Genomic DNA, 26375 nt, shown 5'->3' with positions numbered 1-26375 from the left:
CAAGTTACATAGAAGGAGAGCGTATATATTTAAAAAAGCTTTTTGTGCATTCATTTGAGATGACTAGGCGCATTATGGAACAAGGTCTTCCACATGTAAGCTTCAGACAGAAGCAGTTCGACATCCTGCTCGTTCCAGTCCTGTGTCGGCAGTTGTTGAAGAAAAATCATGATGCCCTAATTTAGATTTTGGGTTAGGCTGCATGCTTAAAAAAAAGAATGCACGCAACAGTGCCAACTTTTCTGTCTCTGCCTTACCTGAAAGTCCTGCGTCTGCAGCTGCTCCGACCATTTAACCAGGAAAGCCGCACATACATAAACATGGAATTCCGAGAATCCTTCAGACGACCCTTCGGCAAGATACGTATCCCACATCCGCACTGTGCTCCTCAGTGGCATTTCACGCATCAACAGACAGTTCATCCAGCGGAAGGCAAACTGGATGAATTGAATACCTTCTTGCTGCAGGTGGCTTGCAAGACGAGCTTAGTAGCAAGCAGGAAGCATGAATTTAAATTCAAGAACGAAATGTGAGTTACCGTCATCATATCGTATCACATTATCATTGTGCATTTCGGCTATATATTTGCTTTATATACTATACCGTCAATTCGGGACACCAAATCTTTAAGAGTTGCCACTTGTCGTTGGATACCTGGCTGTGCAAATGTGTAATTATCTTGTATGCCATCCAGCAATTTCGACAGACACCAGAAGCTATCGGCTTCTATCACAGATAAAACTGCTGGGTCCAATTGGCTCACGTCATACTCCTCAGGATCGTCATCTGTCAATTACATTTGTCATAAAAAAAGTCAGCCTATTCTTTCTTCGATCCCTCCTTACGTCCAAGGTATCAAACCCTTCTTTTTATTTTCTACCCCTTTTCCCTCTTTTCTTTCTTTCCGTCCATTCTTCTCCTTTTTTACAGCCCAGTCAAACTCACCGATATAGGCAGACAGGAAGACCTCAAATATGGGGGTTACCAAGTCATTGATGCCTTGAACATATCCGCTTGCCGGATGCCTGATTGCCCATTGGTATAAAATGCGCTCTAAACACTGAAAATGGCATACAGTTTGGTAAAGGCATTCCCGTTTCTGAAATATCAAAATGAGCATAGTAGTTTACCAGTTGTGTAGCCTCGTATTGGTACAACGGAACACCTGGATTAGTGCGGGGGATATCAATATGAATTTGGTGCCACAGTGCTTGATCCAAGCCTGCTGTACCCCGGGCATAGGACGCAGCTACACTATCTGCGTATTCTTTCCGCTTTTGTGCTAATGCTGTCACTCGTCTTGCCGAGTTGCACGGTAAATAGCCCTACATTTACATGGAAAAGATCACCTTCATTAACAAAATAATCTGTCCCAGCATAGAACCATGAATAAACAGAATCCTTCCGCAGCATACATACTAGTAACAGTTGCCATGCCACTGGCCGAAATTCTCTAGGGATCCCACTCCAGCTTATTCGTTTCAGGGCAGCTAAGGATAACAGTATTATCAGCAAAAATTGTCAGTTTAACACAAGTTATACGCAGTCTACATATGTTAAAGGTCTTCCCTTCCCAATACCTAAATCTACATTTGCTTGTGAGAGAATATCCTTGAACTTTTTTGTTTTTACAAGATCATGGGCAGTATCCGGTTCGATGCTTTTAATAATGTTGGTAGGATCTATTCGGCATCATCTTATAAGTTTACTTTTTTTTATTTTTGTTTTTCATCAGATAGGCAGCTCGATCCGCCTACACTCACCTTGAATACGTTGTTCTATGTCTGCTTTGATTCCAGCTGCGGGGATGCCACTACTTTTGCGGCTACTGCTAGGTGGTGAGAATGCCTGGATTTTGGATGGTAAAGTCGGTGATGGTAATGGTTGTGGATGCGCAGGAGGAGACGACAATGGCGACGTCCCTTTTCGTTCCTGTGGCGTTGAAGAAGGCGGATGTAATGCTGGTGAGCCAGTAATGCCACCTTTTGGTAAGCTGTCATACCCAAGTTCGTCACTCCATTCATCGTTCGTATCCTTCAAAAACGCATCAAAGGATTTGTGTGGTGAAGGCGTAGAACGCTGGTGAAGGGACGATGATGCAGCGGTTGACATGACTTCGCGAGATTTTTTCTTCTTTTTGGGAGAAAATGATAGTGTGTGTGATGACGGTGGGTATTGAGAAGGTAGCATAGGCGCAGTTGAATTATTATGTTGTTGGTGATGTTGCTGTTGTTGTTGTTGTTGTGGGTGGTAGGGTTGGCTAGTTACAAGACTAGTATAGTTGTAGCGGGCACCAACAACCACTTTGCCTTCAGCAGACGAGATAGCTGACGATGAATTGTTGGGAACGATGCTGACACTAGTAGTAGTATTGGTAGTAGTAGTGGTGGTGGTGGTGGCAATCGTGGATCCGCTTTGCAATGTTATTAACCGTTTTATAATTCCTCCTCGCCTTGACCATTCCTGTATGCACTATTTTTACATACCTCCCAGGAAACTTTAGTCCACGTCTTCGCCAAAATGACCTAAAGTTATGCATGTGGAAGTATCAATATACTGTCAGAGTCTTTCCTTCACTTCCTCTGTACGCATAAATTGTTCAAGTGGCAAACCTTTGAGCATCTGCTTAACATGAAAATATTCATGTATTGTTTGAAAGAAAGGACTTTGGTGAGTTTTTCATATTTGGTTCGTTAAACAAGTAAGGAGTGGGACCTGCTTACGCGCAACAGTCATCTTACATTCATCCATTGTAAAAAGGAAGTGTGTACAGAATAATAGGCGTTGGTGTCGCTCTCACAAAGAGGTCGCGCGATCCAAATTCTTGTGAGTGTGTAAGGCCACCTTCCTTTCTCGGCATCACACCTGCCTGACAGCGACAGCTTAGGCGGACTAAACTCCCAGTTTTCTGAAGTCTACTTTTTGCACGAGTGTACTCTTTTCTACCAGGAGCGGGCGAATCGTCGTGTCTGATACAGTAAGCTTGCTGACCAAATCAGATACTCCATCAAAATCACGTCTTGCTTGTACTTGGATGTTCTAGACTCTTGCGCATACACGTAATCTTGTAGCTCCATCTTAAAAGTGATCATATCGATCTTGCCTTTTTTCTATTAACTAATTGGAAAATCATAGGCTAAAGTTCTACATACTAATATGCATATAGATTTAAGAGCGAGCAGAAGCGACAAAATCTATACAGATTCTTGCAACAATGATAGACTTGTTAAAAAGCTCAGATTCTACGCATGGAGCAGATTCACGTAGTAGCAGCTCTAAATATAAGACAAGTCTTGCCTACACAGTGTTTGTCATCTAAAACAGTATCTCGGGTATAGACTATAAACTACAGCATTGTAACCGATGCTAAGAAAAGCCACCGGACTAATGCTCCAGACATTCAAAATGCTCGTGGTATTTCTGAAAGAAGTAGCCATCCTGTTCACGATCAGTGCTGGTATTCTATTTAAGTCTTAACCCTTCTTTCCAAGCTGTAGCGAATTCCGTCAAAGGTGTAACAAACGTACCTATTCATGTATACTTGGGTAGCATTTTCTGTCATAGCTGATGCAAGCTGCTCTCTGTACGTCATATCCTCGCCTAACCGAGGCTTCCCTGGGCAAGATTTGCCTTGTCAAAGCGTCGTTAAAAAATTCGTTTGACGTATAACGTGCGAAGGACTAAGGTCTTCTTAAAAAAGCAAACCTTATAGACATACTGGCTTGAGCTGCCGATCTGACTTTCGATGTAGTGTCTGTGTAGTTGATGTGGTCAAAGAAAAAATAATGCGGATATTGCCAATGTTGTTGTTTAGAATAAGATATGAAACTGCTACATCTTTCTTTTCTGGGTGCAAATTTACGTTTCAAATCATCATTATATAACAAAACACCAGAGCTCTTAATCACGCAGTATACTGGTGTTTCTGCAATTAATGCAGAGACCCACTCTCCTAAGTTTTCTATTCCTTGCCCTGGAAGAGCGTAGGCGTACCAAAGGTAGAAAGTAGCCGACTACTCGTTATATTTTGCTCTATATATTTCCACCAAATCGTTTGAGTATTATACTACTGCTACCATAAAGTAGCTCATCACAGAAAGTAGCGACTGATTACGAGCAAATTTTGTGCGACCAGCTTTTCTCAGTGCTTGTTTAGTTTGCACACACTCACCAAATTCATCATTTTACGGTAGTTGGAAAAGATTAACACTGAGCGTATTGCTTGGAGCCAAAGACAGTTGTATGCATGCTGTATTCATGCTATAAATATATACAAGTGTGTTACGATTAGCGATATTTACCAGTAACATAAACCTTCAATGTTCCCTGGCTTTATTACTACTGATTTACGCATACACATTACAGCGGAGTTCTAGCATGGTCCCCACACACTCACACATAAAGTGAGGGCTGGAAGCATTACTTTGAATACTGACGGTCTTCTTTCTCTCGACTAGCACGGAAAAGAACAACAAAAAGACGAATGGCCAACTCTGATGCCTTTTTCAGCACGCTGGAAAGTAGACCTCGTCATCGTGGACCACCTCCTCCACCCAATTCTGGCAATTTCCCTCATAGAGACGGCTCTGTAAATCGCCTTTCGCGCGTCTTTGAACATGAACAGCAACCAGTGCATCGATCATACCGACCAGCATTACCGACCAAACCTCCGTCGCTCCGCATCTCGTCCACCCACGTACGTCACAACAACGATTCCCAATTGCCCAGTCCATCATCCGAGTCACCAGCTAGTACAGCCACCATTGCCACTTCAGTGACGAGTTTCCAATCCCAGGAAGACAATAACAAAAACAATACGAATAATAGCGACATTGATCAGACGCCGCTTGCTTTTGCTGACATTCGTGCCCGCTTCCAGCAAAAAGAACAGCACCCGCCACCTGTCTATCCAGCACACACAAAACGGCCACAGTCGGTCTACAACACCACAAATAATAGTAAAAATGATAATAATAATGCTAGCAGTATGCGGCGGTCCCATACCAACACTACTTCGCCGCCACCGGTGCCAAGCAAGCGGGTATCACATATACGCAAACCTGTAGCGCCAAGACCCCTTTCTTCTACTACGGAAGAGAGCAGCAGCAACGGTAATAACGGTGCAGCTAAAACAGGCTCGTTTGTAGCCGAGTTGAACAAACGACTCGAACAGGCCGAAATAATCGACCAAGATTACCAGCAACAACAACAACAACAACAGCCTCCGCAACAACAACAACCGTTACCACAGCAGCAACAGCACCAGCCAGTTGCCGTCTCTGCTTCCGCACGGCCACCAAGCATCCTCCGACGACCCTCGTCTTCTCCACGTTCCTCTGCACTCCGAAAAACCCGCAACAACTCTTCCGATAGCAACAGCACATCCAACCTTCATATACCTGTGATTGCTAGGACAGGCACCGGCAACAGCACAACCTCCACATCTTCTGCATCCTCATCCTTTCTGGAATCACCGTCCAAACGCGCATGGCAGTATGGCAATGCTCTATCCAGCTGGTTTAACGGTCAGCAACAACAACAACAGCAGCAGCCAAGTCTCAAGGATTCTATCACTGTGGTTTCTAAAGAACCAAGCGAATACTCGCTTCCTGTATCTCCTCAGTTATCCGGAAACAATAACATCAAGCAAGGAGGAGGAGACCGCAAGATGAAACGCTCCAAAGTAATACAAGAACTGATCATGACCGAGAAGGCGTATCAAAACGACATGTTGCTGGTCAAAGAAGTCTACTATGATCGCGCCTCCTCCCCCTCTTATGGCTGTCCTCTCGACAAATCCGATCTCAAGATATTGTTTTCAAATCTGTTGGATATAATCGGTCTTGAAGGCGAATTCGTGGATTTGTTGGGTTCCGCTGCAGGTGATGGTGGTGATGACGAAAACGATAGGATCGGTATGGCATTTCGACAGATGGTAAGTTCGAAGAGGAGGGGTGCTTTACTATCTTTTTGTTTCCTCGTTGCAGTAAACGGGTGTATGTATGTATGTATGCATTATAACCCGACTCTTTTGATTATTCATGCAGATGACGCGCATTGATCATATTTACTGCGAATACTGCAAACGTCATGAAGATGCTGTATTAAGACTGCAGGAACTAGATAGCCACCCTGATGTACAGCAGTTTTTCAATGTAAAGAGTATATTCTTGGCTTCTAGTTTATTTCTCAAAAGCGCAGTATACTGATGATATTACATGTATGTCAGGAATGTCGAGAACAAATGCAAGGAAAAACGACGAGTTGGGATCTAGGAAGCATGTTGATCAAGCCTGTCCAGCGAGTGTTAAAATACCCATTGTTATTACGAGTAAGTACAGAGGATTTTTCTCTCTCAGCAGCTGATAAACAGGGTTCTAATTACTGGTTCCGAACAGGAAATATTCCTATTAACATCAGCAGAACATCCAGACCATGACGATTTGGCGGCAGCAACACAAGAAATTCAAGAAGTTGCAGACCATATCAATGAGATCAAGCGACGAAAAGATATTGTCGAAAAAATTGTGGGCGACAAAAAGAAAACCGAAATCAATGTATGTGTTGTCTTACAATAGTATGTGTTAGCTTGTACGTATTTCTTCCAGTTCATCCGCTAAACCATGCTATTCATAGGTTGTGTAAGTTGTATAATATGAGGCACCCATCCAACTGCAGACCAAATCTAACAACGAACTCCGTTTAGCCATGGTATTAATAAGAAGCTGACACGACGCGCACAACGATTCAAACAAGTGACAGGTTTCTCAGCAGAAGCAACACAGGACGCATCGTTCGACGCATTATACCTACGATTTGAAGAACAGCAGTTGATTGCTCAACAATTAGCTCGTGATGTTCAGGGCTGGGTACGGCAAGTCAAAAACCATTTTGAGATGCTTCGTGTGTTTGCCGAAAACGCAGAAGTTGTATATGGTACCTGGGGCGGTGTTCGAGTGAAAAGTATGGACAGTATCCGGGATTTTCATCAAGCGGCTACGATGTTTGCCACAGTTATGGCACGGGAATTGGATACCAAGATTCAGGGCTACGTCTTCAGCCGGATTGACGGCTTCCTCAAAGTCTTTGAAAACCCTGCACAAGTGATCAACAAGCGTGCTCAAAAGCTATTGGATTACGATCGGGTCAGAGACATAAAATCCAAAGGCGACATTCCCGACAAAGCACTCCAAGACTCGGCTGATGCATACGTGTCAATCAACGCTCAACTCGTGGACGAACTACCCAAGTTCTTCCAGCTTACGTCGACTTATTTTGACATTTTGATTGGCGAGTTGACATCGGTGCAAACATCCTTTTACGAGCAAATGACACGTGAATGGTACAAATTAGTCCAGCGCCATTATACGGTGCACGACTTGTCGACGAATACCATTATGGCCGAACATATCGCCAGCATGCAAGCTGTGGGTAGTCTGATATATGATATTACCCCATTGAATAGAGAGCTATGGGAATCTCTGCCAGGTGCAGTTCCAGAAACGCCACCTTATGCAGTAGATGATGCGAGTAGCATAAATGGCAGCAGTACTACACGATCAACAATAGGCAGTCCACATGATAATTACTTTCCATAATTGTTATCCGCCAACCAAAACGATCACTACTTTGTAAATACTAAATATATGATATGATTTTTTTTCCTTTGTCTTATTAGTAAATTTTTATAAATCTTGTGCAAAGTTCTTATACACGGATGTGGATTGTGTTTGAGGAGGTTGGGATGAGATTGCAATAAACTAATTCAGAGTTATTAGATATCAGAGGGGAGGGAAGACGGAAGTAGCAAAGTGTATATGCAGCATAGTAAAAGGAAAAAAGTGTTTATTGAACGGAGGAAAATGGGTCGGGTAATTCGAGATTTCGAGTGTATCTGTCGAGATCATCCAGTTGCTTGCGAAAGTCGCGTTCCTTCATGAAGCCATAGTGATATCGAAGTGTGACACAAATGGCTTGCACGGTTACAGCGGTAAGTGTTTCCACGTTTTGCGGATTGGCATAGAATACTTCTTCGTCAATAAAAGGATCAGACAGCCAATGACCCCATACTCTTTGCAGCATAACTGTGTCGACCTAAACGTCAATGATAACAATAGTAGTTGCAATAGCAGAGAGTTAGAAAAGTTGTACTAGTTGCAATAACAATATTCACATTATTCTATTTACTATGTCCCAGTAATACTGGTAATTATGTCTTTATCTTAGCGTTTTCTTTGGCCTAAGTATTACCTTGGAGCGTACTTCACGTTCAAACGGCTCACTGTCCTGGGCAGTCACCATGTTCCTGCTCACGCTAAACCTTTTAACAAGCTCTTTTAATAGCTTACGCCACTTTGAACGAAAGTTGGCAATGTTAGCTTGAAACGTAACGACGATCCGATCTTGTGGTCCAACGGGATTACTCTTATATACAGAATTAGCGATCGCTGTTGCTTCTTCGTTGGTGATAAAACGACTACGAACAAACACGCGTCGTTGCCGCCGCCAATACTCCTTCTCCTTGGCTTTCTCATTCAACTGTTTGTCGTCTATTACTGGTAGATCTTGGGTTAAATGTACTTGAAGCGAATCACGAGGATATGCATATTCCGGACCACGGCGATGTATTGAAGACTGTGCTGCCGCCGTTGCCGACGACGATTTAGAAGAAAACGACAAAGTAGCTTTTTGTTGCTGGTGTTTGTGCTGGGCTTGAGCTGTTTGTTGTGTTTGTTTCTGTTGTGCTTGATGTACTTGTTTTTGTAGTTGTGGTCGTGGCGGTGATAGTTGCTGTTGCTCCTGCTTTTCCTGTTGCCGCTGTCGGTATGCTATTGAACTAGCTGCTGCCTTGGCTGCTGCTGCTGCAGCGGCAGCCGCGGCCTCTTGTCGTTCTTGATATTTCTGTTGGGCATGATGAATTCGAGACCGTGGGTGGTGTCGTGATCGCTTTGAGGGCACAGGTGGTGCTAGGTTTAGTTCGCTAAATGAAGATATTGGCCGTGCTCGTCGTTTGTTTTCTCTGACATCCGACATTGGTGTATCAAGCTGATCAATATAGAGGGTGGGATCTGCACGCGGTGAATATGCTATATAAGATGGATGCAGATGGGATTTTCTCTCTGATAATCGACGTATTGTTGTTGCTGTTGTTGTCGTGGTAGGTGCGATACCGTCCAGCGACGAGGCAGATGATGACGAAGATGAAGACGTAGAGGACACTGACGATGTTGATAGAGACGCTGTCGGTACTGGTGGCGATGGAGTTGTCGTCGCCTGTTGTGTTGTCTGTGCCGCTGCTATTGTTGCCAGTGCTGGGGGCGGTGGCGGTGAGGTCGATGATGCTGAAGTTGAGCGTGATGTTATGCTACTACTTGAAGGGCTGATATTGTTGCTACTAGATGCTAGAGCCGAGACACGTTTGCGCGGTGGAAGTACTCGGGTGGCTACGGAGATGGGCTGTAATGCTAATATAGCAGATAGGAACCAGTATAGCACCCGCGCAAAGATGGAAAAAGTATAAGGAAAAAAAGAGTGTAAGCTCCAGGTTATGTAGAGCACTTAGCAAACAATAAAACAAAAGCGGAAATTTATGAGACTGAATTACCTTTACCCTTCCCCTTATTATTTGTAGTTGTGCTAGTTGCTGTGTCAGTTGTAGAAGAAAGTTTTGGCATTGGATGAAATTTTGATATGTGTTATGTAGAGAGAGCTAAGAAAAGGAAACCAAGAAAAATGGCCTTTAAATGCCTCCTTCATCAACAACTGATAGTCACAATGGGTGTGAAGAACTCCGACGTGATAAGTGCACCCATTGTTTGCTATGGAATACGGCATGTTTTATCAGTTCTTTATGCTTTTCGTGCCGCATATAAAATATGCCTATGTGCGCATGCTTATAAACAGTATCAAATCTATTACGAATAAATCAATTTGAAGTACTGGTTTGCGAGTGGTATAAATTAAGTGAATCTTATTGTCCGAGGCACCGTGAACGCAAACGGGGTTTTCCTGCTTTTTTTTTGTGCCTGCTTGATTGTTTTGTACCGTTATTATTTCCTGCTAAATGAATAGCAATAGATGCTAGTATTTGGGGGCAGAAAAGATGATGTTATTCTGGTGTGTACTAGAAGCTGACAGAAAATTAAATGGCTCAGTATAATCTGGTATCGAGCTGTGTTCTTTCTTTTTGGTATTAGTGACATTGGAGCTCCTCGTTCTATGGGCGGGTGTCACAAGCCTCAAAATGACCAACAACATGGTAATCGAACTTGTGTCATATGCAGTCAGGTGCTGATTCCAATCGTTTTAGGTAATGTTGCATCAATGTGTTAGTGCTCGCTTGCGCAACAGCAGCAGAAGCACCAACAACAGGGTCGTACTATTGACGGATTGAAAGGTTTTTTATTTTAACTTGCAGCAAACAATAAGTAAAATCCAAAAAGTCATCAATTTGAAACTGGAAAGAGTTGTTAGCTTTTTCCTAAGTGCTGCTATGGTATCGGCCCGTTAGAAATGATCACCCCTTCCCCAAAATATTTACAACAGACTGATCCGATATTTGGCCTTCATGGTAAAAATAAACTTGTGAATAATGCTAGGATGTTATCCAACAGTCTAATTCAATTCCTCTTGTCACTAAGCTCTAAATAGATAGACTCACGCATGGTAATAACACAACGAGGCGCCGCCATGCTAGATAGACTAGTGGACAAAAAACGCCACCTTTGAGCTCAGCGAGTGATAAGCAATGCAATATAGCTGATTGCGTTTTCCATGTTTCAACTGCTGTTTTGTATTATCAGCATAGATCCGCAGTGGTGACAGATCAATAAGACACCACACTAAGGTTTGTGGTGAATGCTGACATATTGCCAATTGACCATGGTTCTCCATCTTTTAAGTTTCCAGCACCGGAGTAAATGACAATATTAAAGAGGTGCGTACCAGAAATTAGTGGTCAAAATCATCGCTTAAGGTACCATTCATGCAAAGCGGCCGTTGCCTCAAAAGTGCGTATGTTTTGCCATCTGTTGAAGAATATATAGTGGCAGCACATGGTTGGCAGCATAATGCGGCGTAAGTTATTAAGTACATGACGGTGGTGATGATGCATGCAAAATTTATGTATGTTCCATTGAGTAAGTGCATTTCAACATATCAAAGAGGGGAACACTTGCACTGATAAATTGCTTCCGCCTCCTTAAGTTGTAATCGCAGTGATGGCGCATATTAAGCTATAGTATGTTTATGCTTTGACTACACATATGTAGTGCTTAATCTAAATTTTAGTATGTACGATAGTCTCAGTATTACATGTTTTGGTAGTACAAGATGTGTATCTGAATAATAGACAAGGGAAACGAAAGAAGAAAACTCTACATGCACATATAAATGTACACCTTCTCTTCCCCACTGGTCGTAATACAGTGGTACCTGGATTTCTAACAGCATTTGTATCCAACATTCTCCATTTAGCTCCGCTTACGTGTGTGCTTACATCACTTAAAAAAAGAAGGTGAGACATATTAATATGGTAAAATAGGCAGTAATTCTTGTGAAAGACGCTTCTATCATTAGGGGAGATTATATGCCGTTGCAGCAATGGTATAAAATGAGTATATCGATGTGTCGTCCACATTTTGTTGCGGGAGATTGTGATTATACCCTGCACTGATGTACAACTGTACTGCTCGGCTCCGAAAATTCAATCATTACATTAAAAAAAGGAGGGAGGAGGTATTTGGATCATTTTAGTGATTACTAAATGTCGCTTATCACTTTGCCTCCCGTCTTGATAAGTTCTTCTCCTGTTATGAGTAGGCTTATACTAAAGGAAAAATGTTTACATGATCTATTCAGGTATATCTGCACTACGTAGTACACCATCAACAAGAACTGAATGGGCAATGTTATTCTTCTTTGATTTACATATACTCGTAAATGTATGTCAAGCTGTATAGCGGTTTACCAGCAGAAGATATTTTCCCGTACACTCAGAATGACTAAGCGGCTTTCAATTTTTTGTGGCGGCAAGTGATGCGCTACTCGATTTGGCGAGGAGGCCAAATGGTTCTTATAAGAGAGTCATTTACAACAGCTAAAAGAAAAAACAAATCATAAAATTTATATGTTCTACAGATAAATAAAAGGAAAGCTACGTATATTAAAAGGTAAAATTACATTTTTCTAAAACGACATCTACTTAAGCATAGAAGACAAGAACATTGCCTTCATAATCTTAGGAAGGTCCTTGTTTTCTGAGCAAACATGGGCTTGGCTACCAAGAGCTTGCTTCAACCTATCAATATGTCACGAAAAGAATGTCACAGTGAGTGGCAATGGTAAAGAAACCAGGCAGGAACAAGATCTCAGGAAATAGAAATGAAGGTTTATCACATACCGTTCAGCTTGATCCTGAAGAGAGCCAATGAAAATCATTTGGGCAGTGACTCGGTCGTCCGATTTCAGAACACGAGCAATGTCGTTGGGGTGGATATTGTATTGAGTGATATTAGCATCAGAAAGAACGACGACAAAGTAATCGTCAGCTTCTTCCTTGACAATCTCTTTAACAGAATGAGATGCTGCACCAAGAGTGTTATCTATAATACAAAGAAATCGGTGAAGTGATACGGTTAGTACATATTAAGAATCAGCCGCTACACTTTGAGAAAAAGAAAGCTGTTACTTTACCTCCACTTAAGCAGTATTGAGAGTGTGCTCGCATTTTGTTAATGATCTCGAACTCTTCCTTTTCGGTCTTGGGATATTTGCCGGGTACAACAAATTCGATATTAGCACCATCACCACTGTGACCAATGATACTGTAAGCGAACTTGTGTTCGAAACCACGGAAGGATTCCATCAGCATGAGTGCTACTTCAAGTGATCGTTCGAGACGGCGGTCATGCGTGTTGAACCGGTACATACTAGAAATTTGTTTCGCAAGTGGATTAACACAAAGAACGTTTTCTCTCCAACTCTTTCTTACAAACAAGAAAAGACCAATCCATACCTAGCTGATAAGTCAAAAACGAATTTCATGCGCTTGGGCTTATCTTGGAACAGGCCAATTTCAGGATCATCTTCACCGCGTTTCCGGTAGATGGCACGTTCACCTGTCAATCCTTCAATACTAGGGATATATACCGTTTTAGCAAAATGTATCCATTTGTCTTATAGCTATATATACAAGCGGCTACTAGAAGCTTACATTTTGGTATCATCAAGGTCACCAGATGTTTGATTTTTCAACCACACACGTTCCTTGTTTTTGGCTTCAGCGCTTTCGAGAATAACGCGCAATTCACGAATTTCGCGGCGCACATTTTCCATGTATTTTTGAAATACCTAAAAATAGATAACAATTAGCATACGCTGATACATATAGAAAGGTCAAAACTGGTTGATCCAATTTTCTTACCGTGTAATCGCCGTGGGTCATGTCAAGCTTTTTCAACATTTTTTCCATCGATTGCTCGTGCATTTCTCTACCAAAATAGAAGCATTATCAAATTCACTGAAAAGTTTCACTAAGCATCAGGATGTGTATTTCGAGTTTTACCTTTGCGCTTCGCCCACGGTTTCCGGTTGATCACTTGCAGTGCGCTATTGAATAGATTTCATAAGAAGATTGAGTATCAAGCAGATAATAACAACGAAAAAAACAAAACAAAAACCAGTTATTGATGGCATACCAGTTTGAGATTCTCAATGTCTTCAAAAGTTGCTTCATCACGACCACCTTCGTTCAATCCAGCGCCTGCGCCACTGCCGCCGCCACCGCTTGCACCTTGCTGGCTTTCTCCGCCGTCACCGCCATTGCTGCCGTCACCAGCACCCTGACCGCCGCCAGAGCCTTGACCTTTTCCATTGCCTTTACCTTTGCCTTCGCCTTTGCCCTGTCCTTTGCCAGCTTCGCCAGTGTGCTCACCAACTTGACCGTTTGCTTCTTCTTGATCCTAAAATTATTTTACGTTTTCATATTGACTCATATCCATGGCTTATCCACCCTTATTGCTTCTGTAATACGGTACTGTACAAACCTTGTCAGTTTCATAGATAATGGACAATGCGTTCTGATCTACGCCGACCATCTGCTTCCAGGTCTGTGCAGCGTTGTATAAGTCGGTAGATTGGACTTGCCACACGCGTACGATACCAGAAGCATCCATGGTAACCAAGTTACCGTTGTTAAGTTCACACATGGATGCAACATGGCGTTCCACTTGGAAGCGGGCAAAAGTTGCGGCCGGGTATTCGCTATTTGTACACGGAAAAAAAGCGGGTAAATTAGCGATATGAAAATGATAAGGGAAGTTTAAAAGCAAGAGGGAAAACGTACGCATCAATGTTGCTCATGTCAGCCAAAGGCATCTTGATGCGCCATACTTGGTTACGGGCGGGGTTGATAATATCCAAAAAGCTTTCAGGACGACCGTCGGCAGATGGCTTGATGACCGCCATTTGCTGAGATCGGGTCAAGTACAAGGCACAGCCCTTGATACGCTTGGGTACTTCCTCAACAGGTCCACTTATAAGGTATGCCAAAAGATCGACAGGGCCAGATTTGTTGATAAAGTTGTCATGGTTGCAGCCTTGCAGAACAGTACCGAACTTATGCGCCTTTGCATTTTGTGCAAACTTATATCCAAGTCTAGTTTAAAATACAAAAGTTCAGTTTTTTGATGACTTGAATCATATGCAAAGGTTGTGCATGCAGAGAGCATTTTGATCAAAGTGGCCTATTAACTTACGCAAACTCATGCCAGAAAACGTTGGCAAGCTCACCAACAGGTTGACCATTTTGACCAAGAATTTCGATGGGTTCGAGGACAGAAGGGATGCCATCATTCATAGAGTAAAAGGCGTACGTCTTGGCATCACGGCTACCACGGGCAAACCAGAGGTTTGGCTCAACAACAAGAAGTTGTTCGACTATGCGAATATACGATAAATTATGCGTCAGAACAGATTACTAGGAGGTAACTTTCAATTCTTTGGTATACGTACTGCGAGTTGGCAACGTAAGGGTATGTTGCTGGGAAGTGTTGAAATCGAGAACAGCAACACCAGCCTTATCTTCTTGATAGAAAACTATTACGAAATGCAAACAAAAGTATATGATGAGTAGAAGCCCAAAGAATAACTCTTTCTGATTAATACGGGGTTGATCAAAATCTTACCAAGGATACCGAGCGAGCTCAATTCGTCACACATTACTGACTTGACAGGTTCCATTCCACGAAGCTATTATCATTTTCATTTCAGAACACATAAACGCATAGTTTAGCATCTTTCCCGCCTTTCAGCTTCATGAAGATACATACCACCACAGAAGTCACAGTCTTCTTGTTGAAATCGCAGCATAGCAATTCATTGTTGGACGGATTATGCAATGCCAAGTACTTGACAAAGCCCTTCACACGGATAACAGCAATACGAAGACGTGGAGGAGCTGTAATTTGATAGTTAAGAGTGATTAATAACCTCTAGGCAACACACAGAAAAAGATAAAAAAAATTCTCTTACCTCTTTGCAGAGGGAAGTATTCGTAAAGATCCAAGCTGTCCACACGCTGATGGCGAGGATCGACATGATGAAGCGTAACAGGGTTCGTAGTGACGGCGAAAAGAGATCCATCATCCAAAGCAGCAATATCTAATGCCTCGCCTCGGGTTGGAATAGTAAAGTTGTACAGTTGTTCCGAGAAGGTGACGGATCGACCTTCCTTTCGATCCAATTGCTTCCACTTTTTGCCTACGTCTAGTTCCCAACCGCCCTATTGCACATACAGCGTAGATCATTATGTCAGCACAAAACCTTTTTTCTACGACAAGAGTCGATATTTGTTTATGTAGGTGCGCGTGGATCCTGTGTGTTAACATACCCGGATAGCCATAGCAGCGGTCTCCACCTTGACTTCGGCCTTGGCAGCTTGATCGACACGGCTCCATCGTTCGCTCAACAGCGGCTCGCCCAATTCCACGATTTCACCGAGGTTCATGGTAAATTCAGACTCCAAACCGACGGGGATACCATGCTTTTCAAAAATTTCAATAAGCATTTCCTTCGACGCTTGATCATACTGATCAAAATCAAACACGTTCTGCATGATCTTGGAAATGCCTTCGCCTGGATAATTTTGTAAATGGAGTACAATATTGACCAACTCGCGAGTGGAATATGGATATGTAATCAGACTATATCATGTTGTTCAGTGTCAATAATTTGTTGTATAACATGTGATGAAGTAACTATTATTTTAACTTACCCCTCATCAACAAGCTTACGCAAATCTGTAAATGCGCTCGAGAGCTTTTCGAGCATATCCTCTGGAACATCAGGGCCGTATTTGCGAAGCAAGTACATCTACGTGCGTATAGTTGAGAGTGTCTTGTTAGGTTAACTCTACCCTCTTGATCTCAAAGTCATACAAACAACTATACCTCTGATGCCTTGTCCGGATTATCAACAGCATGACTAGCAACAACAACAATAACAGAAACGTGTAAGCAGACAAAAACACGGTGCGTCACTCTATCTTAGAACATCCTTACCAACTAAAAACATCACCAATTTCGCGATAGAAATCGTTACCTACGAAGCAAGGACCATGTGTTAAAAGTCAAACTGTTTATCAATTTCCTCCAAACAGAATATACAACATACCCAAGAAGGGATATCCCGGACGGTTGGCGAGAACAATCATGCGGAAATTCTATTTTTTGTATATGGATCATTGGTCGTGCGTAAGTGGAAGAGTACCATGTCTCATGGATAAAAGCCAAACTTACAGGATGGATAAGCAGATAGCGATCACCATCTTGAACATCGGACTCCTTGGCGACAATGCGACGACCGTCTCCCAAAACCATTTGGCCGTCTTCAACCAAACTCTTCAATACTGCAGTAACATAGGTAGGAGCCTTATCAGCCTCATCGATAACCAAGATAGTGCCTATGTAAATCATTACATACATTCGATACATTCGAAAAGTTGAATATTAATAAACCATATACTTGACCTCCAGAGTCCCTATACAAATTCCCTGTGTATGTTGTTGTACAGAGACGGGGGTATATTAACAGCTTACCATCACGAACAGCCTTGACAAGAGGTGAATCTTCAAAGATGAGAACACCATCACGGATAGCAGGAGTGGTGGTCAGACTTTGCACAGTGCTGTCACGATGCAACTGAATGTACTCGCGAGGAAGCTGAAGCAATTGTAAGAAATAGTCAGCAAGCTTGTTCTTGCCGACACCTTGATTACCGATCAGCAACAAGTGGTCACCGAGCTGATAGTCCTTGAGCATTTCGCGGAGAATTTCGGTATGGGCAGGATTTTCATGGAAAACAACGTTGGGAATAAGCATAGGATCGCCACCCTTAAACACAGATTCAATCACGTTGCCGATTCTGACTTGTTCAGGGTTCTGGCGGGATGGCAGGAGTTCTATCTGAAGGTCTTCCAAACGGGCTTCATTCTTGGGTGGGTAAATGCCGTTGGCGATCATCAGTTCGTGCAGAACTGTCTTTGCAGCAACAGGCATGAACCGGGAAAGAGCTGCTTTGTGGATAGCCTTGTATAGATCTTCGTCTTCGAAATATGCAAGACGGCGACAAATGCGAATCAATTGGCGTGTCGATAATGCGCTTGAAAGCATTCGGATTGTATCATCCTTTTCACGACGAAGGCGACGCGCAAAAGTAAGCAATTGATGCAGCTTGGACTCATTGACGCCAGGTGAGAGCGTTTTGAGCACCTCTTGTTCCTCCTGATACACACAGTAATGTATGAGTATGTGTTTGATTATAATGTGCTTTACGCATAATATGTGTGTGGCGCACGACACACAAACGAGTGTCCATGCATTACCTGAGAGGGAAGACTGTCGACAACAACGAAATGGAACATGGAGAGAATTTCGGCCGTCAGCCAGGAGCCTGCTTGGGTATCACTTTGACCACTCACACCAGCACGTGCAAGAGCGATGATGCGGAATGAAGGATGGATGGGCACCAAACGCTTAGCGTCAAGCTCTTCGATTGTCATTTTATTTTTCTTCATCAGCTTCTCGTAGCGATGGGCATTGATCAAGCGTGTTCCGTCAGGAAGCTGCATTTCACGTTCGCAAACAAGGCGCTGCAAAGTGTTCAAAGTGCCGTACGACAAAGCTTCGATACCATCCAGAACTGCCAAGTGACCATGGATCGCAGCTTCGACCAAGAGCGAGTTCTGCAGTGTTTTTGAAGAAAAGGTTAATTCGCGTTTGAGATATTATCCTCTATTCTACCGGGTACACATACATCCCACACGGTGTCACCCTGAGGTGTAGTCGAACGCCGTTGAAGCAGATCGCGGGATGACATGTCTCTGTACAGAGGAATGTAGTCGATGGTGTAACCAAGGTTTCGTGCAACTTTCCAGAAAGAAACAATTGCGGGGTAAATAAAAAATTCATGTCGCACAAAGAAAACTCTTTGGATCATTAACAAAAAGCGATACTTACAATGACGAACCAGGGCAGACTTGCCAACACCCTTGTGGGTGCCCACCAAACAAATATCATGACCGCCAGCATGCACAAGAACCATCGACGTAAAGATCTCGCGATGATATGGCGTCTCGACGAAGAATTCGGCGGGACTGAATGGATTGGGGCCACTCGAGACGGGCAATCCCAATGCTGTTTGATTCACATGTGAAAAGGTAGCAATAGCACGATGAACTTGGTAGCTCTCATCAATAGAAATAACGGGCTTGTGAGCTTCAATATTGGCAAGTTGATATCCAGAGAAGGTTTGGGTAACTTCTTCGTGTGCCTCGACCACGCGTCCACGCACACCAAAACGGCGATAAGCGGATTCAATGACGCCCAGCTGTTCGAGGTCGCACGTTGGCAGCATAGGGTAAGGATAGAGCAAATCCACAAAGAAACGTGGATGTGCATGTGGCAATACAGCTAACAAGCTGGCCAGTGTCTCGACGGTCATGGGGAATTCAGGTACATCGATCTCACGAGCAGCGCTTTTGTCAGGCTGTACACTCAGGACTGAGCTAATGGATACAAGTCGTTCGACCAAATCACGAGGGGCCTTGTTGTTGGTAAGTGTCATGATCTGGTTTACTTGGGTAGTGTAATGAGGCGCGCGGACATCACGGCTTTGGAAACGCGATCGCAACGGGGGATCCAATGGATAACCGACATACGGGGGTACAGGCAGACCTATGTGCATATACAGAAGTATTAGTAAACGCCGTCAAAGAGTTCCCCAGAACAGACACACGCAATCTTGGAAGAACTAGTATCTACCTAACGCAAATACCAAGAATCGGTCGCTGACTTTCTCAAACTTGCTGTAGCCCGCAGCATCCTTTACATCCTTCGTTGTCAAAAATCGGCCATCATCCAATCCCATTTCTCGGTTTTCGAGCAAGTTGTTTAAAATTGGAAGCACGTTGCGCTCTGCCTTTTCAATGCCATCCAAGACCAGAATGCGTCCATGGATGGCAGCACGCACAGCTGCCTGATCCACATAAAAAGATGTGCCATTTTGTAATTCTCGGCGTTGTTTCAGATCAGCATCGGTGACATCTTTAGATAATGCGACATATTCGATTCTGTTGTTTTGTACACAAAGAGTTATAAAGGAAAGGACATAAAGTAAATGTAACAATGAATCTCACACTTACTCGCGTTGTGTCATTTCGGCGTATTTCATTATTAATGATCGACGGAGAGGACCAGGCGGACCGATCAAAAAGATATCTTGACCGAGCTATATGGATCTGAGTAAGCATATATATCACGAGGAACATCATACACTCCACTGATGTGAGAAAGGTTATTAGCGTACCTTATCCTTTTGCATCATCCTGCAAAGCGTCAAGTTCATTCCATCCCAGGTCAGATATAAAGTGTCAAGAAACCAAAATTGTGTCTATTCTGAATTGTTTGCATTACTTACCATCGCAAATGTCTTAAAATTTCCTATATTATACTTTTTTTTAGTTCAAGTTCCTGCATGAATTTCCGCATTGTTACAGAGCTATTTTTTTATACCTGCGAGTTCTCATAAAAAGGACTTTCGTGCTCCGGAACAAGCTCGGGATTCTCTGGCGGCGTAACTTGCATCACGACGTCGCCGATGCGAACAGACTTGACATTAACTGGACAACAGTATGAGTTTTTTTTTTTTGCTGTAGTCTTTTAATAAAAGAAAAAAGTGGAAAGAAAGGTTGTTTCATATTACCTTCGTGAATAAGATCGCTGTCTTCTTCAGAGTCGGACCAGCCGGCTTGCGTCTCTGACAAAGCCTTTCCCAATTGTCGCAATCGTCTTCTTGCCTGCTTTTGCTGCTGATTTGTGGCCATTGTGCTGACAGGTGGGAAAGCGGATTATGAGATCTAAAAGTGAGAAAGAAAAAAGGCCAGCTTTTGTCCTTCTCCACGTTTTCGGCGTTATGTCCTTAAATTTACCGGATGAAGGTTAGTCATCCGAATTCGGTGTGCGAATCCCAAATAGCTCATCGACACTATCTATGGTAAAAGATTACCACTCAGGCTCATGTAAGCTGTTATACCCCACACACACATACACAACCTTTTCTGTCACCTCATTTCGTCATCCTCCTGTATCCGCCTTCAATCACACGCACACTTCTTAATATGTCATCATAAAAAAGAAGCTCTTCTCTCGCTTTCGATCATTATCTTCTGATAAAATGCGCGATATTCTATAAACGAGAACATAGCGTGGCTGTACTGCCAGCTCCGCGATATATAAGGCTACTGAACCGTATATCTAAGCGACGATTTTCGGCACTTGGTATTAAGTTTAGTCTGTAAAGAAGTCGCCACAAGCTCGTCACTGCATACCCCAGAAGTTTTGCATAGTTTGAGATCTGGCTTTTCTGATTTAAGGAGATTCATCCAAACGCCCTGCACCGCTTTACGTGTGTGTTTCTTGAATTATATCTGCTTTTGCAATAAGCTTTCGACCAATTCCCCCCACCAGAGCTGACAGAAATCCTCTAGGTCAGCGCCGTTTGTAAGAAAGCTTGACATGGATTTTTCCCTTCCCAATGCATATTTGGCATTCTTCTTTCCTTCCCTCCTTTCTCCTGCCATGTTTATTTCCTCAAACGGATCTCATTCGCTTCGTAAAACATTGGTATGAATGCCTTCGTAGCAGTGAAAGAATAATATAGGTGTTTGTCGGTCAGTCACCAGTAAAAACTGAAAATGATATAGTAGAAGAACAACTATGTGAGTTCATGAATGAAAGCGAGAGAACAGGGATATTTGATAGAGAAAGAAACCAATGGGCACACCTTGCTGAACGTTATAAAGATCTACATCGTATCTTCTTTAATAAAGAGTGTGTGATAATAACATGCATTCAATATGTAGAGCACAACACTTTTTTGTAAACAATGAGATAAATAACCATCCCAACAGCAGCTTACACGAGTGATACAATGACTCAACACATACTACAAAACAAACAAATGATATGTCTTGCATCAGCGTTCAGTATGTAGCACGGCCGTCTTTGCTTGTATCCATATTTAACACGACACTGTATAATTCCCTGCCATCCAAAAAAAAACCGTATAAGCGCAGACAAGCGAATTATTAAACAAGGATAGGAAGAAGCGATTCATCGGCACTGATATACCTATATGACCAACGTCATTGAGGTTATTATTGTCAGCAACAGCACGATGACCCTTATTGATCTCGCTTCGAGCCACCTGTTTTACGCTGGCCCGAAATTGGTAGACCGGAGCTAAAATCTCCCGTTGCATGAGTTCTTTGATGATACAGTGTTCTTTTCCTGTTTAAATTCGAAATGCGAGTTAAAAAGAAAAGCGCATAGGAGAAAGCTGTTACGGAAGATTGCAGTGCATAAAACAATCAGCAAGCGCCGTTGCAACTTCTAAAGCTTCATTATCATACCAACAACAACATATGGTGAACAGCCAGACCAACGATATAGAGCTTTCCTGCTTTACAACGAACGGCACCGTCGAGAAGCGTAAAGCCAGATCCATCTCTGTCTCACAGCAAAATCAATCAAAAAGATGGCAGAAGGCTATCAAAATCTTACAAAGATAATAAAATTAAAAGTGTGAATAGGCAGCTTTTGCTTTTGTGGAAGCTGTAACCGACGACGAGAGCAAAGCCGTTCAGACTTGTGCGCTATTGGTGGCTGATGTGAAGCTGGGCGGAGTTATTGACGTGACCATGGAAATTGCCCTACTTCAGCAGAAACACCAGGTTCGTCGACAACATTCATTCATACACAACTTACTAATTACACACAACCATGGTCGTCCGCATGCGTCTTGCCCGTTTCGGTCGTCGAAATCTTCCATACTACCACATTGTTGTCGCCAATGCTCGGACAGCACGTAACAGCAAGCCCATTGAAAAAGTGGGCACTTACAATCCGATTCCCGACGAAGCAGGCAACAAACTTGTCAATCTCAACTTCGACCGTGTAAAGTACTGGCTGACCGTTGGTGCTCAACCTAGCGAGACCGTCGAAAAGCTACTTGTCAAGGTATTACACTAGCTTGTATTCTCTTTTTGACCGTCGAGCAAGTAATTGGTAGAAAGGGGATTTATAAGGGATTAACGGGGAAACCAAACAAAAAAAAACAATTCTTTTGTGTAGGCAAACCTTGCACCGCAAGCACCGAAGCCTTGGATGAAAGAAGCTGCCAAACGGTTTGAATCATCCTCCTCGTCCTCACCACAATAAGAACATACACTGCATTCATTCACACACACAACATTGTACATCTTTTTTTTTTATCCAAAGTGAAAGGGTGAAAAAAAAAAGTATCCATCGCACTCACCTCTCTCTATTCACCGTGTACACGACAACCTCGCGCCTCTTCAGAACCACAACATCACACAATTTGCTTTTGTAAAGTCTCAAAATGTATAGAAATTCCATAATAAAACGGATTCACCAAACAACAAACTATTGTGTACTTGCCATTTATGTCTATTCCGATAAAATACAGCAGTTGTACGTCTGTACGCGCATGCGCGGATTTATTGAATATAATGCATAGGGTAAGAGGGATAGTAGGACACGTTACGGAAGCGGGAGGCGGAAAACGAAGTGCGTTAAGTCTGTATAAATAGAGGGAGTAATTCAACAATTACGCGAGGCACTTTATTTGTTTGTCATATTAATTACTTTCTACGCTCTCTGATCCTTATTGTTGTCCATATGAATGTTCTTCTGGATTTCTTAAACAGCAAAATTACTTTGTCACTGATCCAATTCAGTAAGCTCCTCCAAAAAAAAAAGTTAAAAACTTTTCACATTCATTCCACTATTCAGATCATGACTATAGCATTGTCTTTTTCAAAGTGGATGGGAGTGTTGTTCCCATGAAAACTTAAACACAAGACCATACTGTGTGTGTACGGTTAACAGCATATCTGACCGCATTACAAAAGAAGCCGTCTCTCTCTCTCTCTCTCTCCCCACGAATTTATTGCTATATTGGGAAAGATGCTATATTGTTCTTGTTGTTAGGAATTTTGTGTCTCCATATAGCAACCAGCTAAAAGGATCCATGGCAACGTACGACATAGTGGCTTGTAGATGGAGCAACAAGCAAGCAAGACCCAGCTGATGTGCAACCCGAGGATATGAAATAAGGTTGGGAGAATTAAGAAAAAAAAAAGAAAAAAGCTTCTTTTTCATTTGGGAGAATCTGTGTACATAAGCGGATTTGATACAGAACTTTATTACTTGCTCACTTACTTTCAAAGAAAATTTTAGGGTGAACGAACGAGCGAAGCGAAGAATGAGTAAAAAGGCATACAGAAAACAAGTAAATCAGACGCATAGCAGAAAAAAGAAGCATAATTATGATCAAGGAAAAGGAGATGTATAAGAGAATGTAGCAGTAACTGTAGTAGAGTAATTTTGGTGCCCTGCCATCACGTCGGGTAAAAGGTCGTAGGTTCCCGCGCTCTATGAATAAAACTGGTAAGATTTTGATGGCCAAGGAAAATAAAAACAACAGGAAAGGCTAAAGTATTACAGGCTACTACTACTACAATGGGAAAGGGAGGAGGAAAAAAAGTCGACCGGGGGCTATAGCACAGCCGGAAAAATAAAGGTAGTAGAATTATTGCTTGTTGTATGGCATGTGTGAATCGGTAGTGAATATTGTTGTTAATGCTTTGTGTGCGTGTGTGCTTTTACGCTTTCATGGAGATTGCGGTGTCATCGTGCAAAGGCTGATAATCAGGCGTTTAGTTAGTACAAGAGCCGTTTCCTTGTGATTATTCAGCTGATCGCTGTAGTGATCAAAGATTTTGGACGCCTAGTAAGTAATCATATATGATATAAATAGGAATTTTAGTCGTTGATTTAGGGCGTATCACTGTATACGAACCGGGGGAGGGGGTATACATGTAAAAGGCGAGAGAAAGACAGATGACAACTGGTGTTAGGTGGTACCTCATCTTGTGCCATGGCTTGCAACCGTGCGCGGGTTGTCTCGGCGTCTTCCTGCTCTTCACTCGCAAATCCTCCGGACTGTCGTGTCAAAAGTGAAACTTGCTGCTCCTTCCATGTCTGCCATACGTGATACGCGGCTGCCATGGCAATCGTCTTATCGCTAGAGAAAAACAACAAGAGGTTGAGCTGCGTGTAAAATTGAAGTATCTTCTTTTAAAGTATAACATAAAAGTCGTGCAAAAGTATACGCGTCTTCCATACAGTTACACAAGAAGAGAGAGAGAAACGCACATTCGTCACGTCGTTTACCTTAAATGAGGGTTACGTTCAAGGTACACGAGTTGATGGCATTCTTTAAAAGCATTCAGTGTGAGACCTGCGGTAACTGAACTTTGAGATCCTCGTTTCGCAGGCGTCAGTCCGTACGCGGGAAACTGATCCTGCTCATTGATGCTATGACTAGATGATGTGCTTGCGTGGGATAAGGTCCTCGATAACGACGCTCCAAATGCAGAACTGTTCATAGCAGTGAAGGGATTGTTCGAGAAACGGTAAGCTTCGGTGATGAAATGATGAGGTATGTCACCAGAAATCCGTATGACCAGCGTTCTCGCGTGAGACGGACAACATGTATGTGGTGCGTCATCTGTTGACTTTGTTGCTATACTTTCTGTTCCTTCATCCCCGTTACTTGCATTCTCTGCTGATACAAAGACCCATAACTGATTCTCTTTGTCGATCGTTTGATGTGGTGACAGAATGAGTTTTTGATCGCCTGATTGATGACCGGTGCGAATGTCGAGCACCCAGCCCGAGTTCGATTGAGAGCAAATGTAGTAGGTAGGAATGTTCGGATCGTCGCATTGAACACTCCAGCGCTGGTTGAGTGCCTCGTCCTCGGGCTTTTTAGAGTATATGCAGATGTCTGTGTCTTCAATCAGACGTAACCGCCCTATCCATTAATTTGTCCAACGTCGCGTGTTACTCTTAATGTGGTTTCTATTATCATAGCCTGAATGAAAAACCGAAATATAAAAAGCAGTTAGGAAAACAGCTTGCCTTTGCGAATATCAAGTACGAGTTCTGTTGCCTTGTTCACCAAGTGTTGTCCATCCCAGCACCATTGCTCTTCGTCAACATGACGCGGACTGCACACATACACTTGAGACCGCATCAACGGCTCGTCGTCTGTGGCTACTTTAGCTGCTGAGACGACATTATCCGACGACGCTGATTTGATGTAGAACCACTTGACGCGCATTTCTTCTGCGTCTATCGTTGTTGATGCCATCGTTATGAATTGCAGTGTAGCAGGAAGGGGAGTGGGAAGAAAAGGAAGAGGAGAAAAGGCTGGAATCATCCATCATGGGCCTTTTGATTTATATACCATCTTCTGCTGCTGCTGCTGCTGTTGCTGCTGTTGCCGTCCCCAGTCATTCATCTTTCTCTCATGTCCAATGCAAATTACCGGATTTGTTCTTTTCGTGTTCAGTTCCATCGGTAATCCTTGTATGTTCACTTTGCTATACTGGCCCCCTCCACACACACACGCACACAAAAACTCGTCTTTTTACAGTGGCGAAATCCCCATTTCTGTGCGTTTGTTTTGTTTTGTTATTATCAACGAATATCGCCCGTCAGGTTGCTCCATCTCTTCCGTTATCGATCTTTTGCCCTCATCTACTTTATCACCTCGTCGTCTTGTCTTCTTCCAGAACTACTACTGCTCCTCCTGTGTGAGAAAAGAGTCTATACGGGCAAAGTTCCCTCGGTGTCTTGTTTTCATGGTCCCACAACAACCTACCCTCGCCCTCTCGTCATCCAACGTTCCACTTTTCTTGTTCGCCAGACATCCAAGATCTTATTTTCCG

The 26375-nt window shown here is 42.9% G+C and overlaps 6 protein-coding genes across 6 annotated transcripts; 2 read left to right on the top strand and 4 right to left on the bottom strand.

The window, feature by feature from the left end:
* Positions 1-50: 50 nt before the first annotated feature.
* On the bottom strand, positions 51-2539 carry BDB00DRAFT_772424 (rab-GTPase-TBC domain-containing protein; the record flags this gene model as incomplete). Its single annotated transcript, XM_053120041.1, has 8 exons — positions 51-176; positions 258-484; positions 604-786; positions 946-1060; positions 1131-1325; positions 1552-1660; positions 1907-2359; positions 2487-2539. The coding sequence occupies 8 exons, from the start codon at positions 2537-2539 to the stop codon at positions 51-53; spliced, it is 1461 nt and encodes a 486-aa protein (XP_052974746.1).
* Positions 2540-4314: 1775 nt separating this feature from the next.
* BDB00DRAFT_847837 (uncharacterized protein) lies at positions 4315-7650 on the top strand. The gene is made up of 5 exons (XM_053125259.1): positions 4315-5935; positions 6048-6155; positions 6230-6331; positions 6399-6577; positions 6707-7650. The coding sequence occupies exons 1-5, from the start codon at positions 4484-4486 to the stop codon at positions 7596-7598; spliced, it is 2733 nt and encodes a 910-aa protein (XP_052974745.1). The 5' UTR covers positions 4315-4483; the 3' UTR covers positions 7599-7650.
* A 3-nt stretch (positions 7651-7653) lies between these two features.
* BDB00DRAFT_847835 (uncharacterized protein) lies at positions 7654-9695 on the bottom strand. The gene is made up of 3 exons (XM_053125258.1): positions 9605-9695; positions 8251-9464; positions 7654-8094 (listed from the first exon to the last, which is right to left on the bottom strand). The coding sequence occupies exons 1-3, from the start codon at positions 9672-9674 to the stop codon at positions 7846-7848; spliced, it is 1533 nt and encodes a 510-aa protein (XP_052974744.1). The 5' UTR covers positions 9675-9695; the 3' UTR covers positions 7654-7845.
* Positions 9696-12083: 2388 nt separating this feature from the next.
* BDB00DRAFT_847830 (AAA domain-containing protein) lies at positions 12084-20530 on the bottom strand. The gene is made up of 31 exons (XM_053125257.1): positions 20261-20530; positions 20071-20177; positions 19976-19998; positions 19865-19883; positions 19701-19786; positions 19321-19628; positions 18517-19233; positions 18314-18426; positions 17883-18242; positions 17097-17781; positions 16797-16960; positions 16672-16720; positions 16560-16599; positions 16449-16482; positions 16274-16371; positions 15890-16202; positions 15532-15781; positions 15330-15457; positions 15186-15249; positions 15013-15096; positions 14757-14937; positions 14345-14656; positions 14046-14262; positions 13698-13961; positions 13565-13608; positions 13424-13490; positions 13214-13350; positions 13016-13135; positions 12694-12929; positions 12401-12602; positions 12084-12298 (listed from the first exon to the last, which is right to left on the bottom strand). Exons 1-31 carry the CDS (start codon positions 20379-20381, stop codon positions 12199-12201), a joined length of 5643 nt encoding a protein of 1880 aa, XP_052974743.1. The 5' UTR covers positions 20382-20530; the 3' UTR covers positions 12084-12198.
* A 1763-nt stretch (positions 20531-22293) lies between these two features.
* BDB00DRAFT_847827 (30S ribosomal protein S16) lies at positions 22294-23196 on the top strand. The gene is made up of 2 exons (XM_053125256.1): positions 22294-22575; positions 22690-23196. The coding sequence occupies exons 1-2, from the start codon at positions 22339-22341 to the stop codon at positions 22774-22776; spliced, it is 324 nt and encodes a 107-aa protein (XP_052974742.1). The 5' UTR covers positions 22294-22338; the 3' UTR covers positions 22777-23196.
* An 895-nt stretch (positions 23197-24091) lies between these two features.
* BDB00DRAFT_39413 (uncharacterized protein) lies at positions 24092-25857 on the bottom strand. Its single transcript, XM_053117219.1, has 4 exons — positions 25564-25857; positions 24814-25456; positions 24505-24664; positions 24092-24367 (listed from the first exon to the last, which is right to left on the bottom strand). Exons 1-4 carry the CDS (start codon positions 25793-25795, stop codon positions 24251-24253), a joined length of 1152 nt encoding a protein of 383 aa, XP_052974741.1. The 5' UTR covers positions 25796-25857; the 3' UTR covers positions 24092-24250.
* Between the last annotated feature and the right edge of the window lie 518 nt (positions 25858-26375).

Source organism: Zychaea mexicana (genome assembly GCF_025766255.1).
Source record: "Zychaea mexicana strain RSA 1403 chromosome Unknown BDB00scaffold_107, whole genome shotgun sequence".
NCBI lineage: Eukaryota > Fungi > Mucoromycota > Mucoromycetes > Mucorales > Lichtheimiaceae > Zychaea > Zychaea mexicana.
Note: the sequence above shows the minus strand (reverse complement) of the source record. Positions and strands in the feature narration are given on the sequence as shown.

Coding starts and splice junctions, on each gene's coding strand:
- BDB00DRAFT_847837 (XM_053125259.1), top strand. CDS start 4,484: ATGGCCAACTCTGATGCCTTTTTCAGCACGCTGGAAAGTAGACCTCGT. Junction 6,332..6,398: donor AATACCCATTGTTATTACGA/GTAAGTACAGAG, acceptor GGTTCCGAACAG/GAAATATTCCTATTAACATC. Junction 6,578..6,706: donor GTATGTGTTGTCTTACAATA/GTATGTGTTAGC, acceptor AACTCCGTTTAG/CCATGGTATTAATAAGAAGC.
- BDB00DRAFT_847835 (XM_053125258.1), bottom strand. CDS start 9,674: ATGCCAAAACTTTCTTCTACAACTGACACAGCAACTAGCACAACTACA. Junction 9,465..9,604: donor TAATAAGGGGAAGGGTAAAG/GTAATTCAGTCT, acceptor CTGCTATATTAG/CATTACAGCCCATCTCCGTA. Junction 8,095..8,250: donor AACGTGAAGTACGCTCCAAG/GTAATACTTAGG, acceptor ATTGACGTTTAG/GTCGACACAGTTATGCTGCA.
- BDB00DRAFT_847830 (XM_053125257.1), bottom strand. CDS start 20,381: ATGGCCACAAATCAGCAGCAAAAGCAGGCAAGAAGACGATTGCGACAA. Junction 19,999..20,070: donor CTTTTTATGAGAACTCGCAG/GTATAAAAAAAT, acceptor AGTATAATATAG/GAAATTTTAAGACATTTGCG. Junction 15,097..15,185: donor GAGCTCGCTCGGTATCCTTG/GTAAGATTTTGA, acceptor ATTTCGTAATAG/TTTTCTATCAAGAAGATAAG.
- BDB00DRAFT_847827 (XM_053125256.1), top strand. CDS start 22,339: ATGGTCGTCCGCATGCGTCTTGCCCGTTTCGGTCGTCGAAATCTTCCA. Junction 22,576..22,689: donor TCGAAAAGCTACTTGTCAAG/GTATTACACTAG, acceptor TCTTTTGTGTAG/GCAAACCTTGCACCGCAAGC.
- BDB00DRAFT_39413 (XM_053117219.1), bottom strand. CDS start 25,795: ATGGCATCAACAACGATAGACGCAGAAGAAATGCGCGTCAAGTGGTTC. Junction 24,665..24,813: donor GAACGTAACCCTCATTTAAG/GTAAACGACGTG, acceptor GTTTTTCTCTAG/CGATAAGACGATTGCCATGG. Junction 24,368..24,504: donor AAGCCATGGCACAAGATGAG/GTACCACCTAAC, acceptor ATTACTTACTAG/GCGTCCAAAATCTTTGATCA.